Source organism: Rhagoletis zephyria, unplaced genomic scaffold (genome assembly GCF_001687245.7).
Source record: "Rhagoletis zephyria isolate East Lansing unplaced genomic scaffold, Rhagoletis_zephyria_1.1 Rzeph_scaffold_00646, whole genome shotgun sequence".
In the NCBI taxonomy this organism is placed as follows: domain Eukaryota; kingdom Metazoa; phylum Arthropoda; class Insecta; order Diptera; family Tephritidae; genus Rhagoletis; species Rhagoletis zephyria.
Window position 1 is genome coordinate 147485 of NW_016157730.1, and position 15013 is coordinate 162497.

The following is a 15013-nucleotide window of genomic DNA, read 5'->3' on the forward strand; positions in this document are numbered from 1 at the left end:
AAAAAAAAAAAAAAAAAAAAAAAAAAAAAAAAAAAAACTTTCGACGAACTGATAACCTCCTCCGTTTTTGGAAGTTAGTTAAAAAATAATAACTAAAATCAAGAAGCGATAAAATAAATAGTCAAAATTTGTCAATATGTGGGTGTCGTCTAGTTATTATAAGCACTGTATGCATGGGCGTAGCCAGGTAGGGGAAGGGGGTTGCTCGAGCCTCCCCCCCCTAACTTTCAAAATTTCCTTATATATATTTAAATAGTACCCTGAAATGCCAGCTTAATAGGGTCGAGCCCCACTCTAAATTTCATTCTGGCTACGCCGATGACTGTATGTGTAAATATATGTAAGATAACGTCGATGCTTGGTGCAGAAGAAATAACTTAAGATTAAATATAAGCAAGTGTTTTCATGTCTCTTATTCTAAACCTCTTTATTCCATTCCACCTCCTATCACATTGATGGTTATAGGTTATCCAATCCGAGTGAAATTATTGATCTTGGGATGGTATTTGACTCTAGATTCTCCTTTCAAAGTCATTTAAACTACACTATTGCAAAGTCATATACTGTACTTGCTTTCATTCGACGTTTCAGCTCAGTCTTTACTGATCCCTATACTCTTAAGTTGTTACCCTCCAGGGAAACCGCGGACTAGTGAATCAAATTTCTAGTTCCGTACTAGGTCGATAAGAACTAGATCCCCACCAGTCCAAAATCGGCGAAAAGTGGTACTTTTAAGAAACTAATTTTTTCAGTTTTTTTCACTACAAATCTATATCTAAAGTGACGAATTTAGAAATGGTTCGGAACTATAGAAAAAGGGATGCAGAACGAACTAGATCCTATTTGTCGAGTTTAGAACTATTTCGGAACTATCGAATAAAGGATGCAGCGGGGGGCTTGTTTACCTTACATAGATATGTGTTCGGCGGCTTTTTCGTTCAAATGCGCTTCTATTCTGTGCTTCGCAGATGCTATTTCATAGTTTGGTAATACAAAACAATGCTTTGTGTTAATATATTAACAACTTGGGGTCGTCTGGAATCTAACCAATAACAGCGAGCACCTCTGCAAAGTCAGCTACAGCAAGGTATGTAAACGTACATTTCTTACAATCATTCACACAAATTTAATTTCAAATTGAAAAAAAGGTTTCTTTGAAAACCTCGTGATACTTTTTTCTTTCGTCTGTCAATTTTAGAACTGGTTCGGAACTATAGAATTTAGGACTAGTTCGGAACTATCGAAAAAGGAATGCAGCGGGGGGCAATTGACACTTCCTAGGACATCGCCATGTTAAATTCGCCAGTTGCTTGCATGTAAAAGAGATTTATCGCGAACCAGTACTGGGTCTAAATGTACTAGAAGCGCCCCAGTTCAGATCTAGAGATTTTCACCACAGGGTATGTACTTCCCTTCTGCGTTCTAAGTTAGAATACGCTGCTTTTATATGGAGACCATATTATGCATGTCATATTAGTAGGCTTGAGCGAGTACAAAAAGCCTTTATCCGCTATGCTGTACGTTCCCTGAAATTTACTGAGCCAATTCCATCTTACAGAGGTCGGTGCATGCTCATTAACCTAAAATCGTTAGAAAGTAGAAATAATATTCTCTTACTTACTTTCGTTTTCGACCTAATAAGTGGGACGATCGACTCCCAGTCTTTACTCGAAAAAATTAATTTCAATATTCCGCTGCGAAGTCTACGGAATCATAACATTTTCTGGTTGGGCATTGTTGAAACTAATTATGCTTGTAATGCTCCGATTCTGAGAACTTTGAGAGAACTTAATTCGCTTTCAAACTTTAATGGTCTTAGCTTTTCTTCCCCAAAATACTATTTATTTCTACATGTTATTAAATGAATTATTTATTTAGTCTTGAGTGCCCTTTAATTTGCATTCTTTGTAATCTGTAAGAAATGTTACACTGTTCTAGATTAACTAAAATGAATAAATAAATATATTACCGGTTAAACCCAATTTTCGGAAAAACCAGTTTTGCCTAAGCTAATCTTGTTCTATCTAAATGTGGTAGAATAGAAAGGTATAGCTTGGACCAAACTGGTCTGGCCCAAGCCCAATAGGAGGAATCAGTTGCATACAGCACAACGCTCAATAACAAAAATTAGGGCTTGGTACTCGGTAATTCGGTGCTCGGAAAGGCCATCTTTCCACAGGAAAACACCAATGTCGTGATAACCATGTCACATAATATATTTCCAATGGATACCGCCTATTTCTCGTGGGTTGCAATATATGTCAGCGCTTATTGCTTGACATCTATTGCAGGAAATTTGATAGTTCGGCAGCCATATTTTCACTCGAAAGAAAGCGTGCTGGTGGTAACATCGATGAAATATTAATATTAAATCAAAATAAGAATCTGTTTCCTATTGGATTATTTATGATGACGTTTTAGGAAGTTTTCAGCAAGTTTTTTTTTTTTTAATTAAATGTTTTTAAACACCGAAATTGACTTGAATTGAATGTTTTCTGGCGGCGTCATGCGGCAAATGCAATAAAAATTGCAAGGTGTAACTGCAACTCGCAAATCGCTTTCGGGAAATAATTTCGACTTGCTCGTGCAATAAATGTTAATGTTTGGAAAATGGTTTTTCATAAAAATTGTTGGTTTTATTTAATATTGATGCTTTGATACTTAAATGAAAAAAGTGATACATATTGATACATTTTAAGTCTCTTTTCTGGTAAAATTTTTCACAAGTTTGCGGTCACACTGGTAGGAATTTAACCAGGTGCAACATACAAAGTGGCTGAATGACCATGGAATGGCTTTCGACGTGGACAGTAGATGGCCCGGCTTGAAGGAAATACTTGCAGTTGTGGTCCTCACGGTATCATCCTAACAAGAACTTTCGGCTGCGTAAGTCTTTATACCTACTCCCTAAAAGAAAGTTTAGTCTACCTACTAGTTAGACCCGGTGAGCACACACGCGCGGCTAATTTTATCGGTCGATAAGTTGCCTAGTTAGAACTCGATATTAAGTTCCTACATTTTTAATGTTTAAAAAGAATTAGCAACTGAAGATGTGACTATTTGTGATGTATTAAAGTTTACGTTTTTTGTTTCCTTTAAGTACTTTTTATCTACGCAATAATCAAACTCGTTTTTTGTTTGAATTATTTTATTTTAACATTTAAAGAATTGAGAGTGAAACTCCAAAGGAATATATGGTTACCTTAAGGTGACAAAGTATCAAGTCCATTTTTTTTTTAAGTTGTTCAGGAGAGACAAAAAATTGATGTAGTTTCGCATTACCTGTCAGTCTGCATCAAAAACTTAGTTTTGTAAAAAGTGGACTTGGCACCATTTCACCTTTAGATAGCGATATGTATACATTTTTATGAACAATATATTTGTACATACTAATTTACGTACATTTACATATGTACATGAAAAAGTCCTAAAAAAAAAAATCCTAAATCGATATTCAATATCAATATAGTATCAGTATTTTTTGGTTGATATATCAGCCGATCAGCCGATATTTTTTTGGTTAATATCGGTATCGCCAATATCGATGATTTTATGAGCGATATTGCATCCCTACTTATTCGACTTCAAGTAATTTTTGGTTCTATTAGTCTTTTTAGAACTGACTTCAAACTATTACTGCGAGCCTTTAAGGTAAACTAGAAAAACGCATTTTCGGAAATTTTCATAGCAAAATAAATTTGTAGTGCAGAAAATGCTTAACTTAAGACTCTTCAAAATTCCACCTTTTTATACTTAAAATAATTGAGCTATAAAGCTGCGTACTAGAACTTCATTTAATTCTGATTACAAAGATTTAAATTTTTTGCTTTACATTGCCAGTCAAATAATCGACAGTATGTACATATGTAAATAAAAAACTTTACTTTTACTCTGTGGAGAAATTATTATTTTTTATTGAATTAAAACTAAACTAAAAAAGCTAAAATCGTCGACGAGTATTCTTTGAACTGGGTGGATAGTTTACTTTCCGCCGCCGCCACCGCCACCACCACCGCCTCCGAGTTCAAGCTCAAGACCGCCACCGCCGCCGCCGCCGCCGCCACCACCACCGGGCAATGGTTCAGGATTGGGGTTGGGCATAGGGTTGGGGTTGGCTGAAAATATACAAAACATCCATTATTCAAGTTATTAAAACGTGTGCGTTGTTTTAAGTACACCTACATATATTATAGTCCTACAAATGCGTAGCACATCCTTCAATACTCACCGAAAGCCAAAGCCAAAATGGCCAATACGAAACCGAAGAAAAGTGTGAACTTCATGTTGCAAATGTTGCGAATGCAATGAATTCTATCTCAAATGCTTCTGCTTTTATACAGAATCTTATCGCATTGCAATGCATTAAGCAGCCATGAAAATCCACTGGGTTAGTTATGTAACAGATAATGCCTGCTTGGTAGCGACCGGCTTTACTGTGGTAATTAGAAGGCGCAGCACGAGATTTTCTAATCGATCAAAAGAGATGGACGACATACATATGCGACTTTTCAATTCGTAGAAATTTTAACAGGTTTCTCAGTGTGAAAAACAATAGCGACATGTGGCGGCGTCTGCTCTGCTCAATCCACCCCACTGCTGACAGGTTCTACTCCTCAATGCGCAATATCAAACCATCACCTTTAACATGAACAAAATGCCACATCTTATTACTTATTTATTTAAAAGCCGTTTAGTTAAGGTAAACAAATAAACAATTTTTTTAAGAACATTTCGCTTCATATAATGGCACATATGTTCAAAGAAAAGAATACTGTAGTAAAAATGCCAAACATAAACTGTAATCCCTGCAGGGAAACCGCGAATTAGGGAATCAAATTGCTAGTTTCGTATTAGATCTTTTTCGCCACAAACGAAACAATCCGATAGTAACTAGATCCACACCAGTTAAAAATCAACGAAATATGGTACTTTTAAAAAACTATTTTATATCACTTTTTTTCATTAGAAATCTATATCTAATATTAGAGCTGTTCTTTTGTAGCTCGGTTGCAAAAGAATGGACCTATTATAGTTGACTTTTAACCGATTTCACAAAAGGGCGAAGGTTATCTGTGTGTCTATTTTTTTTGTGTGTGTTACCGATTTCTATAATTCTTTTTTAAAGGAAAGGTAGTGCCATTTTAATTTGGTTTAAGGGCCTTATTCTGTATCACGAACGATAGGCAAAACGATTCGTCTGCAGACGACAACCTCTCTGATTGCGATTTTAAACTCTATCGGTCGTCTTCCTCTTGCTTTTCATACATTACGTTGCAATGGTCTCGGTAGCGTTTAAACAGGTTAAAATGATGCCGCCGGACTAATTTTTGAATCATTCCTCTGCAGACGAATCGTTCGTGTTGCCTATCGTTCGTGATACAGAATAAGGCTGTAAATCTGATGATTGGATCATGAAGAAATTAACGACGATCTTAAATTTTTATACGAGTCGGTTTTGGTTTTTGCTTGTTGTTACTTTTCATCGTTTACTAATAAAAACACAATAGTGGTATTCATCTAAACCGATAACTTTATCAAGCAGATAATCTTATAAGTTTACACACTCTGTTACATGAACGACCCACACTCTCTTTTCGTTTACACTTGCGACAATAGTCGTGTTTTCTTTGGTTATCGAGCTCAGTATCACTAACTTTATATTACTAGCACGAGGATAAAGAAATTATAGAAACTAACTCATTAAGGGCCGTTTTCTCAAGTATCCTGTAACTTTAAAGTTCACTTTATATTTAAAGGTTACATTAAAATTTGAGATTGTGCCTAAAGTAGAGCATTTTATTACCCGTTTTAAATTGGTTTACAACCAAGAAAGATACATACGTCATAAACTGATAATAGAAATGCTTAACTTTAGACATAGCTTTACTTTTAATCCAACCTTTAAATATAAAGTAAGCTTTAAAGTTAAAGGTTACATCAGAAAACGGCCCTAAATGGGAAAAAATTATATTTACGAGATATTATTAAACTGTACTGCAGTCATTTTTCTCTATTGTATACTTGTATAGTAATATAAATCAAATAAATCAATAAAATCAATCAATCAAATAAATGCACATATAACATAAAGGCGATTTATTTGAAGCAATTTAAAAGAAACAATGAATGAGAATGAGATGAGATGAGAATATCTGTTTGTGTATGAATTCATTTGTCACTGCTACCAAACTGTGGGGCCAAATTATCAGTGAAACAAAACAAACAGAATGGATAATAATATAACCAGATCTCTGTCAGGATCATATCGTTGTTGTTGAATTTGCAAGCAAAAGTTTTATGCGGATCCCGATTATTGCCCAAGAAAACATAGCTAGAGTTGCGGCAGAGTTGCATTGGCTTCAGTTTATCAAGTTTATTCACTGAAATCACTGGAGAAATTTATCTGAAATGTGTAAACGAGTTTCCATACAAATTTTGACAGTTCATTTATAAGGTTTACATAATTATAACTTTATACGGTTTAGAATGCATTTATAAGGTTTGATGAATACCCTTAATGAAAAATTTAACTATGTTTTTTTTTTAAATCTTGGATCTCTCATCTGTCATGAATATGTATAGGTGCATCCTCGAAAGTCGGTAAATTATTTCAATAACAGTTTACCAAACACGCGCGAAGTCCCGCGCAACCGAGTCCAGCTAGTAGGTAGTTATATATAGAGGAGTTATTTTTCTTGTAACAGGTAATCTCGCGAACGGAAGGTCCGATTTTCGTGAAGTTTTGTATATATGTAAATAGCTTTCAGCAACCACCATGTCAAGGGTAGGGGGGACCAAGGCCCGATTTATTCGAAAAAATCTTATTTATGGTCCGAATTGCTTTCAATTTGGTACGTAAGTAGCTTTTTGCCTAGATTAGCATATATAATCTATTTTTCCGGTACCAATTATATAAAGAGAAGTCCTATCCTTTATAATAGTTGATTTCGCGATCGCCTGTACCGATTTTTTTAAATTTTGGTAACTTTTTGATTATAGGCTGATAATAATTTCGATATATCAAGAAAGCCTTTACATCTCCCATACAAATAGAATTCTCTGGAAGTATTTGTGGTAGAGTCCTGGAAATGGGGTGTGGAGATTTTGAAGCCAATCACATACTCATGGAGAAAACTGGGGGCTATAGCAAAAAGGGCGTGTGGTGCCTTTCAGACATACTAGAAATTTTACCTATCTGCAAATACATACATACATATATAGTTCTTCGGCATGTGTGTTTGTGAGTGAACTCTTCCTAGATGACCGAAATGATTTTAATGAATTTCTTTTATGTGGTTTAGTGGGTCCCTGTATAGTTCAGGTTCTCAACTGAAAATGCCAGCTGGCGCTGGAGTCGCGTTTTTTCTGACAGTCGTATTTATGATCTAAACTGTCTAAGATTCAAAATATGTATTGGTAACGTGAAGCGAAAAAATTGCTCGGTAGGGGCAATACTATTGCAAAAAGAGCCGCAAGGTGGGGTTGGAGTCGAGTTATTGCTAAAAGTCATCAAGTGAAGTCATTCGGAGACACCAGGGATCAAAGACAAATTACTACCGTTAAATCTACCACCATAACCATTGAGATCCTTGCTTTACGGCGACTAAACAGAATAAAGACAACTAGTGAACCCGCATGGTGTTAAAACGCCCAAAACTTAATTTCAAAACTTAAAAAATATTCCAAATGTTACTCAGAGTTGTAAGAGATCCGAGTGCCAGTGAATAGCAGTCTGGCATTAATTTGACCTCTCATTTTTGAAATTCCCTTTCAAAGGTATTCCCAAATTAAAACCTTCTTAAATCTCTTTCGTCTGACATTGTGATACACATGTATTTCAACAAACTGAAGAACTAATTTGAATTGAATTGTTCGAACAAATGGCAACCCTCCTTAATAAATTAATAATTTGAATATATTTTTAAACACGTAGCAACCCTCTTCAAACATTCCAAAAGGTCAAACTAAAGATTTCTTAAGATTCTTTTGTTTGACTACGATATTTTTTTATTTCATATACTTTTTGTATTAGTTAATTGAGTTACACCTTTCAAATAGGTGAAAGCCCTCTTCAAAAGTATTTTCAAGCTTAATCCTGGTTAACTCTCCTTCGCCTGACATTGCAATACATATTTTAATTAACTGACGAATTAAGTGGAATTTGGCAACCCCGCTAAGTACAGCTCAGAAATAAAATTTTTTCTAACCCCCTTCGACTAATAGTTATTAAATAATTTGAATTAAAATTTTTAAACATGTTGCAACCCCGCTAAGTACAAAAATATTCTGGCGTTCAACCAAATATTTCTTAACACTCCTTCGTTTGACATCCACATTTTGATGTTTCATATAACTTGTGTAGAAGTAAACTAATACCTCGTTTATACCAACACAAAAAGTGCTTTGACCCAGTTCGCTGTGATTCAAAACGGAAGCATAAACCAACTTTCAGTACGCTCAGAAATTCAAAAGTGTATTGATTCAAAAAATCGCTTTTTCATTTCTCATATCGGTTAGAAAACAGAAACACACTCATATGACCCGAAGTGAAAATGGGCTGGTTTTCTTTATACAGCCCGTTTTAACTTTGAATTATTATTATAACAAATTTGAATTCTTGTTCTCTTCCATTTCGGTCCACCGCGCCAATTAATTATTTAAAAAATATCGAATAAAAATAATAAATTTTGTTTACTTTTTAATACGGTTTCAGCAAGTGTGCTATAACAACACAGGTATAAATGCTTGAGAGAAATATGTGTTGCGTAAAATCATATTTTGAAGTGAAACTTCTTAATCGAGTTCGGAGATGGTTGCGTTAAATATTTAACACCAAGTCATAAAATCTGTATCGCTCGTCCGATTTTCAAAAATGAGGTGTCATATGAAAGGCCTTGTCCTTCGGGTGTGCAACATATCTTTAGTTCCATGAAAGGAGTTGCCACATGTTAGATAAACGAATTAAAAATTTCTCTGCCGCAGAGGGTTGCGTTAAATATTTAACACCAAGTCATAAAATCTGTATCGTTCGTTCGATTTTCAAAAATGAGGTGTCAAATGAAAGAGCTTGATCTGTAGATGTGCAATATAGTTTTAGGTGTTTAAAGGGTTGCCATATATACGAAAACCAAATTCAAATTATTTATTAAGTTAAATGAATTATCCCAATATGGGCATCAAAAGAAATGGTTTCGAATAAACTGTATTTTTTAGCTACATGGAGGAGGGTTGCCACCTGTTTCAAAAGTCAAATTTAGTTAAATTTATAAAATAGTCTTATGCGTAAAATACTATATAGTAAGCGTGAAACGAAAGGGCTTAAATAAACACAATTAAAATATTTTTGAGGTGCTTGAAGACGGTGACCACCTGTTTAAAAAGTTAAACTCAAATAATTGAAGTGAATCTTATTATTACAGCTCCGATATGTTTGCGATATATATTTAACGCCACGGTAAAGGTAGTATATGGCGGGTATAGAAAACGAATAGCTGCGTTAAACGCCAGTTGGGCGGGGAAAGACTAATGCAAAGACAAGAATATAGACAAAAACAAGGATAAAGATAAAGAAAAGATGAAGATGAAGATGAAGAAGCAGATGAAGACGAAGATGAAGATGAAGATGAAGATGAAGATGGAGATGAAGATGAAGATGAAGATGAAGATGAAGATGAAGATGAAGATGAAGAAGAAGATGAAGATGAAGATGAAGATGAAGATGAAGATGAAGATGAAGATGAAAATGAAGATGAAGATGAAGATGAAGATGAAGATGAAGATGAAGATGAATATAAAAATAAGTAGACTGTTATGATCGACCTGTAATTCTCGCAGGAGATTTCAACGTAAACTTTTCGCTGGGCGTTACATGTATGATGAACTGACAAAATTTGTGAAAGAAAACTTTTCATTGGAAATGGTTATTGGTAGATATGTTCCAACAACCAAATTAGCGACTACCATTGATGCAGTTTTTCTAGAAATATTAATAATATTGAAATAAAACTTTTTATATTTTACTTTAGTTACCACAATCTACTAGTTAATATTGTAGATATGCATGTTTTCTCAGCCAAAAATAATAATTAAACTTAGCAATTGGTTATAAGAAATAAAAAATTAAAGCTCGTTAAAAAAATTAAAATAAATATGTATTTAGTGTTTTAGAAAATATGTACATGTGTACGTATACCACACATCTTTTTCTTTCTGAAATTCCTCTATTCTTTCTTTTTCTTTCTGAAATTCCTCTATTAAGTTTCACTTCTTCATGCACTGGGTTTTTATTTGTTAATGCGTTTCTGGCGTAGGTATAAACGAGGTATGCATAAATTAGACATTTGAAAATGTTTTCAAATTACTACTTTCTGAAACCCCTTTCGTTTGGTACCCATATGGTGATACATATTTTTCTTACCTCCTATAGTTCAGCTAAGAAACAAAGCTTTTCAAATCCATTTCCGTTGATACCCATTTTGTAATATGTAATTGATTTACTTTTTTTTAATAATTTGAGTATAAGTTTTTAAAGGTGGCAACTCTTATCGAAAAAGTAAAAACTTACTGCACATACAGTCCACGCCTTTTAATTTGACACCTCATTTTTAAAAATCGAACGAACGGTGCGGATATGATGGCATTGATTTTTAAATAATTTGAATTAAATTTTTCAACAGGAGGCAACACTTTTCCAAAAAATAAAACCAGTTTGCACATCTAAAGGCCAAACGCTTTCATTTGGCACCTCATTTTTGAAAATCGAGCGAACGGGGCAGATCTTTTATCCTGAACAATCGGCTCCAGAGCCACCTTGCGTATATCGTTACTAATACATATAGATCTCGAAAATGAGTCAAATCGGATCACAAATACGAATATTGAGTAATAACTCGACTCCAGCACCTCCTGGCGTTTTAAGTTGTGAACCTAAACCATACAGGGACCTACTCAAACACATACAACAATTTCATAAAAATCGTTTCGCTCGGTTAGAAGGAGTTCAGTGTTTGTGACACACGTACAGAATAAATCTTTTAAATACTGACGCTCTTCAAAATTTTTTCCCATACAAAAAATCAGGAAAAAAATTCTCAAAAACCACAACATTAGCTTAAAACTTACACTTAATTATACTGAAATTGAGTGAAATACAAAACTACATACTCAAAATTTGGTTAAAAGTTTAAAATTTTGCAGCAAATCGAAAGCAATAAATAATTTTAAATAAACTGCCAGTAAAAAATCAAAATACAATTTTCAAAGTTCCAGTAAAAGCAAAGCAGTTCGAATGAAAATCAAAAAATTCAAAGCGAAGCAAAAGCAAAAATAATAATGCTGTGGTTGCTGTGCTGACAGTTTTTCAAACCCTGGTCAGAATCACGAAAAAATACAAACTTTGACAGAACAAGAACAAGAGGAAAAAAATTCTTCGAACACGTGTTAGCTTTTTTCATGTATAGAACTCACAAAAAAAAAATTTGAAGCAAATCGGAGACGACATATTTTTTTTTACGAAATCCGTCCGACATAAAAAAGTATGGCTCATATATAGATTTATGACGGCAATGGAGGATATGCTTCCTTACGACCACAAAACCGTAACGTAAGCGTGAATTGTGGTGAAAAAGTTGGACCAAAAGTTTTCAATAAATAAAATAAATTTTTGGCGGGACGAGGTCGCCGGGTCTGCTAGTGTTCTTATAATTGTAAGTAGTCGTATTAAATACTAGCTATTTCTTTTTTATTTTTATTTTTATTTTGAAGCGAATCGCAGCATCGCCTATATTTGCCTTGCTTCATTTTAATTTAATTCATTAATTGATATAATAAATCTTATTTATTATCAAGCGTCGCCAAAAAGCGTGAAAGTTCCCGACTTGAGACTGGGAAATGCAGTCGTATAATTTTACATTGCGTTTATTGAGCAATAAATAAATGCCACTGATCCCGACGCAACACACAAAGTACTTTCCGCTGATAATAGTTTTTTAAGCATGCCTTATCAATTAGAGTTTTTCCGGAAAGAAGTTTGTTACCCATGCAAATTGTATTTTCATGGGGTTTTTACGAGTTGGGGTTTGCTCCCACTTTGTTAGAAATTTCCAATTATATGCATATTATAAATGCTAAATGCATTTACTTGACCTTTGCAACTTAGCATTACCTACTGATAGCTCGCTGTATGTGATGATAAGGTTTTCGTTTCGCTAGCGTTTGTAAACAAAAACATAAACAAACTACGCAATAAAAAAGAAACAATACAAACCAACAAAAATATTAAAAGTTGCATGTTGCTTCTACCCATAGTATTCATTAAATAGATTCCATCTCGTTTTTAAGTTTGGTCTATTTTGAATAAACTTTGATTATTGATTACAATCTATTCAACTTTAAAGCTTCTTTGAAACGTTATTTTGAGTACATATTTATTGTTATTACATTTTACTTTCTAGATCATAGAGGATTCAAAGCTATCGTAAGTATTTAAACATCTAAACAATTAAAATTTCTTAAAAAGAGTATCTAACATAAAAACTATTTATAAAAGAAATTGTAATATTTTAAATAATGATTGTCATAGCTGAAAAATATTAAAATAACTATATGAACTTTGTTAAGAATTTGAAAGTTAAATTCACTTTCGGCAATTCACTTGATTGAGTTAGTTCTATAGATGTACTTACTATGTATGTATGTGTGTTAAGTTGATATCAGCAGTAAAAGTGTACATACCCAATAGAAATCTTAAGCATACAACATCGCTGTTGGTGGCATGAGCTTGCTGCTGTGTATACATACATGCCAGTTTAAATGAACCCTCATTTCCATTTAACACGCGTGGTTTCTCAGAGCGTATGCGTACCTTAATCATACACTTGTACTACTGCTGTATTCATATGGCTGTATTAATGTTTCAAACATATAAAGATGCATTAATGGAACTGTATTAAAGCATTCTTACAAGATCCCCATATGTAAATGCTACTTTTCTGATAAATTTTAATATACGGGGACATCGGCGTAGCCAGAATGAAATTTAGGGGGGGGTCGACCCTATTAAGCTGGCATTTCAGGGTACTATTTTATATATATATAAGGAAAATTTGAAAGTTAGGGGGGGCTCGAGCACCCCCTGCCCGTACCTGGCTACGCCCATGTACGGGGACATACAAACAAGTAGCACTTACATATGCAAATGCATATCTTGTTAAAGCCCGTTTGGGCTTAAAATTCGCTAGAATTTGAATTTATTTGTGGAAATTCATGACTACGCATGAATTGTTCACACTAATTCACTCATATACCGATTTCTACTGGGTAATTATTTTAATACACACACATGTTTGCACATTAGGGCGATTTTTAATTTTGAAGTTTGATTTAACTAAACAAAAAATTAGTCTTTAACCACAGAAAAAATGCACAATTATTAGCATAACATATTAAATTTGTTTTGTTGTTACAAAAATTGTTTACTATTCATATGGACCCGTTTATTTTGAAACTGGCATATGACATTTCATCACGTTAGACTTCACTGAACATTTACCTGAACCTGAACGCGTCTGTTCTTCGTTCAACTTCAACAGCCAAAGGTAAAAAGTTTCGTCATTAGTTCATGGCGCTAGAGCGATTTACAGATACATTCATTTAAGTACAAAAGGTTAGAAAGTGGTGGTGGAAAACTATCGATGACACTATCGATACTATTAATGGTTTTGATTTTTTTTCACTATCGCTAGTTTTTCAAAACTATCGAGTATTTTCAATGTCGAAAATTTTCCAAATTTAAGACACAAAAGTGGTGAATGTGCTTTTTAAAAAGCGGCAATACTTTTATATAAAAGAATATATGGCAACTATGTTGGCCTAACGTCATCAGTAGAATCGGAATGAATGTATAGTAAAGGAAAAAACGTCGCAACTAAAACCTAAAAATGTTGACATGCTCTATTTCTTAAATAACAAGTAAGAAAGCCTAAGTTCGGGCGGATCCGAAAATAAAATACCCGGCGCAAGTATTAAATAAATGTTTTTTCACCTTTCCGAAGGCTACCGCTACATGGTAATCCGGGTTGTATAAATTTTGAGTAAATTAGTATCTTTAAATTTCGAAATATTGAAATTTCAAACATTTCTGAAATTTATTGTTATATGAAAAGCGGGCGTAATTTTAGGCCGATTTCAATCATTTTCAACGCTTTGCTTTTATGTGGCAATCACAGTAACCATACCGAGTTTGGTACAAATTGGTAGAACGGTTGCCGAGATACATATATGTGATCATAAGTGGGCGGTGCCACGCCCATTTTTCAAAATTTTATCATAAACGTATTTCTTGGTAAAGAATTGTTGCAAGCGTCAATTTTGAATAAATTAGCCTTAATATTTACTGATTTATCGAAGATTTCGTATTCCTCTAAATTAACCTTATATGGAATGTGGGCGTGGTTATTGTCCGATTTTGAAAATTTTCAGCCATTTGGTATGTTGTACCAACGCCAACAACTGTGCCGAGTTTGGACGAAATCGGTGCAGCGGTTACCAAGATATACACATGTAACCATAAGTGGGCGTGGCTACGCCCATTTTTCTAAAATTTATAATATTCTTATTTTTTCTAAAAATTATTATAAATATCAATTTTGAGTGAATAATCTTCAGTATTTACTAAAATATCGCAGTTGTCGTATTGCTGGAAATTACCGTTATATGGGAGGTAGGCGTGGTTATTGTCCGATTTTGCCCATTTTCAATACCATCCGTCCTACGCCCGAAAGAAGTTCACGTACCAAGTTTCGTTAAGATATCTCAATTTTTACTCGAGTTATCGTGTGCACAGACGGACGGACAGACGGACGGACAGACAGTCACCGCTTAATCGATTTCTCTTTTCATTCTGATCATTTATGTATACATTTGTCTATGTCTATCTCGATTCGTTTTGCCTGTTACAAACAACCGTTATGTGTACAAAGTTATAATACCCTTGTGCTCAAGTGCGCTCGGGTAT

The 15013-nt window shown here is 34.1% G+C and overlaps 1 protein-coding gene across 1 annotated transcript; it reads right to left on the reverse strand.

Moving 5' to 3' along the window:
• Positions 1 to 3776: 3776 nt before the first annotated feature.
• On the reverse strand, positions 3777 to 4337 carry LOC108360871 (glycine-rich selenoprotein-like). The gene is made up of 2 exons (XM_017613318.1): positions 4229 to 4337; positions 3777 to 4115 (listed from the first exon to the last, which is right to left on the reverse strand). Exons 1-2 carry the CDS (start codon positions 4281 to 4283, stop codon positions 3982 to 3984), a joined length of 189 nt encoding a protein of 62 aa, XP_017468807.1. The 5' UTR covers positions 4284 to 4337; the 3' UTR covers positions 3777 to 3981.
• Between the last annotated feature and the right edge of the window lie 10676 nt (positions 4338 to 15013).

Coding starts and splice junctions, on each gene's coding strand:
- LOC108360871 (XM_017613318.1), bottom strand. CDS start 4,283: ATGAAGTTCACACTTTTCTTCGGTTTCGTATTGGCCATTTTGGCTTTG. Junction 4,116..4,228: donor CATTTTGGCTTTGGCTTTCG/GTGAGTATTGAA, acceptor GTATATTTTCAG/CCAACCCCAACCCTATGCCC.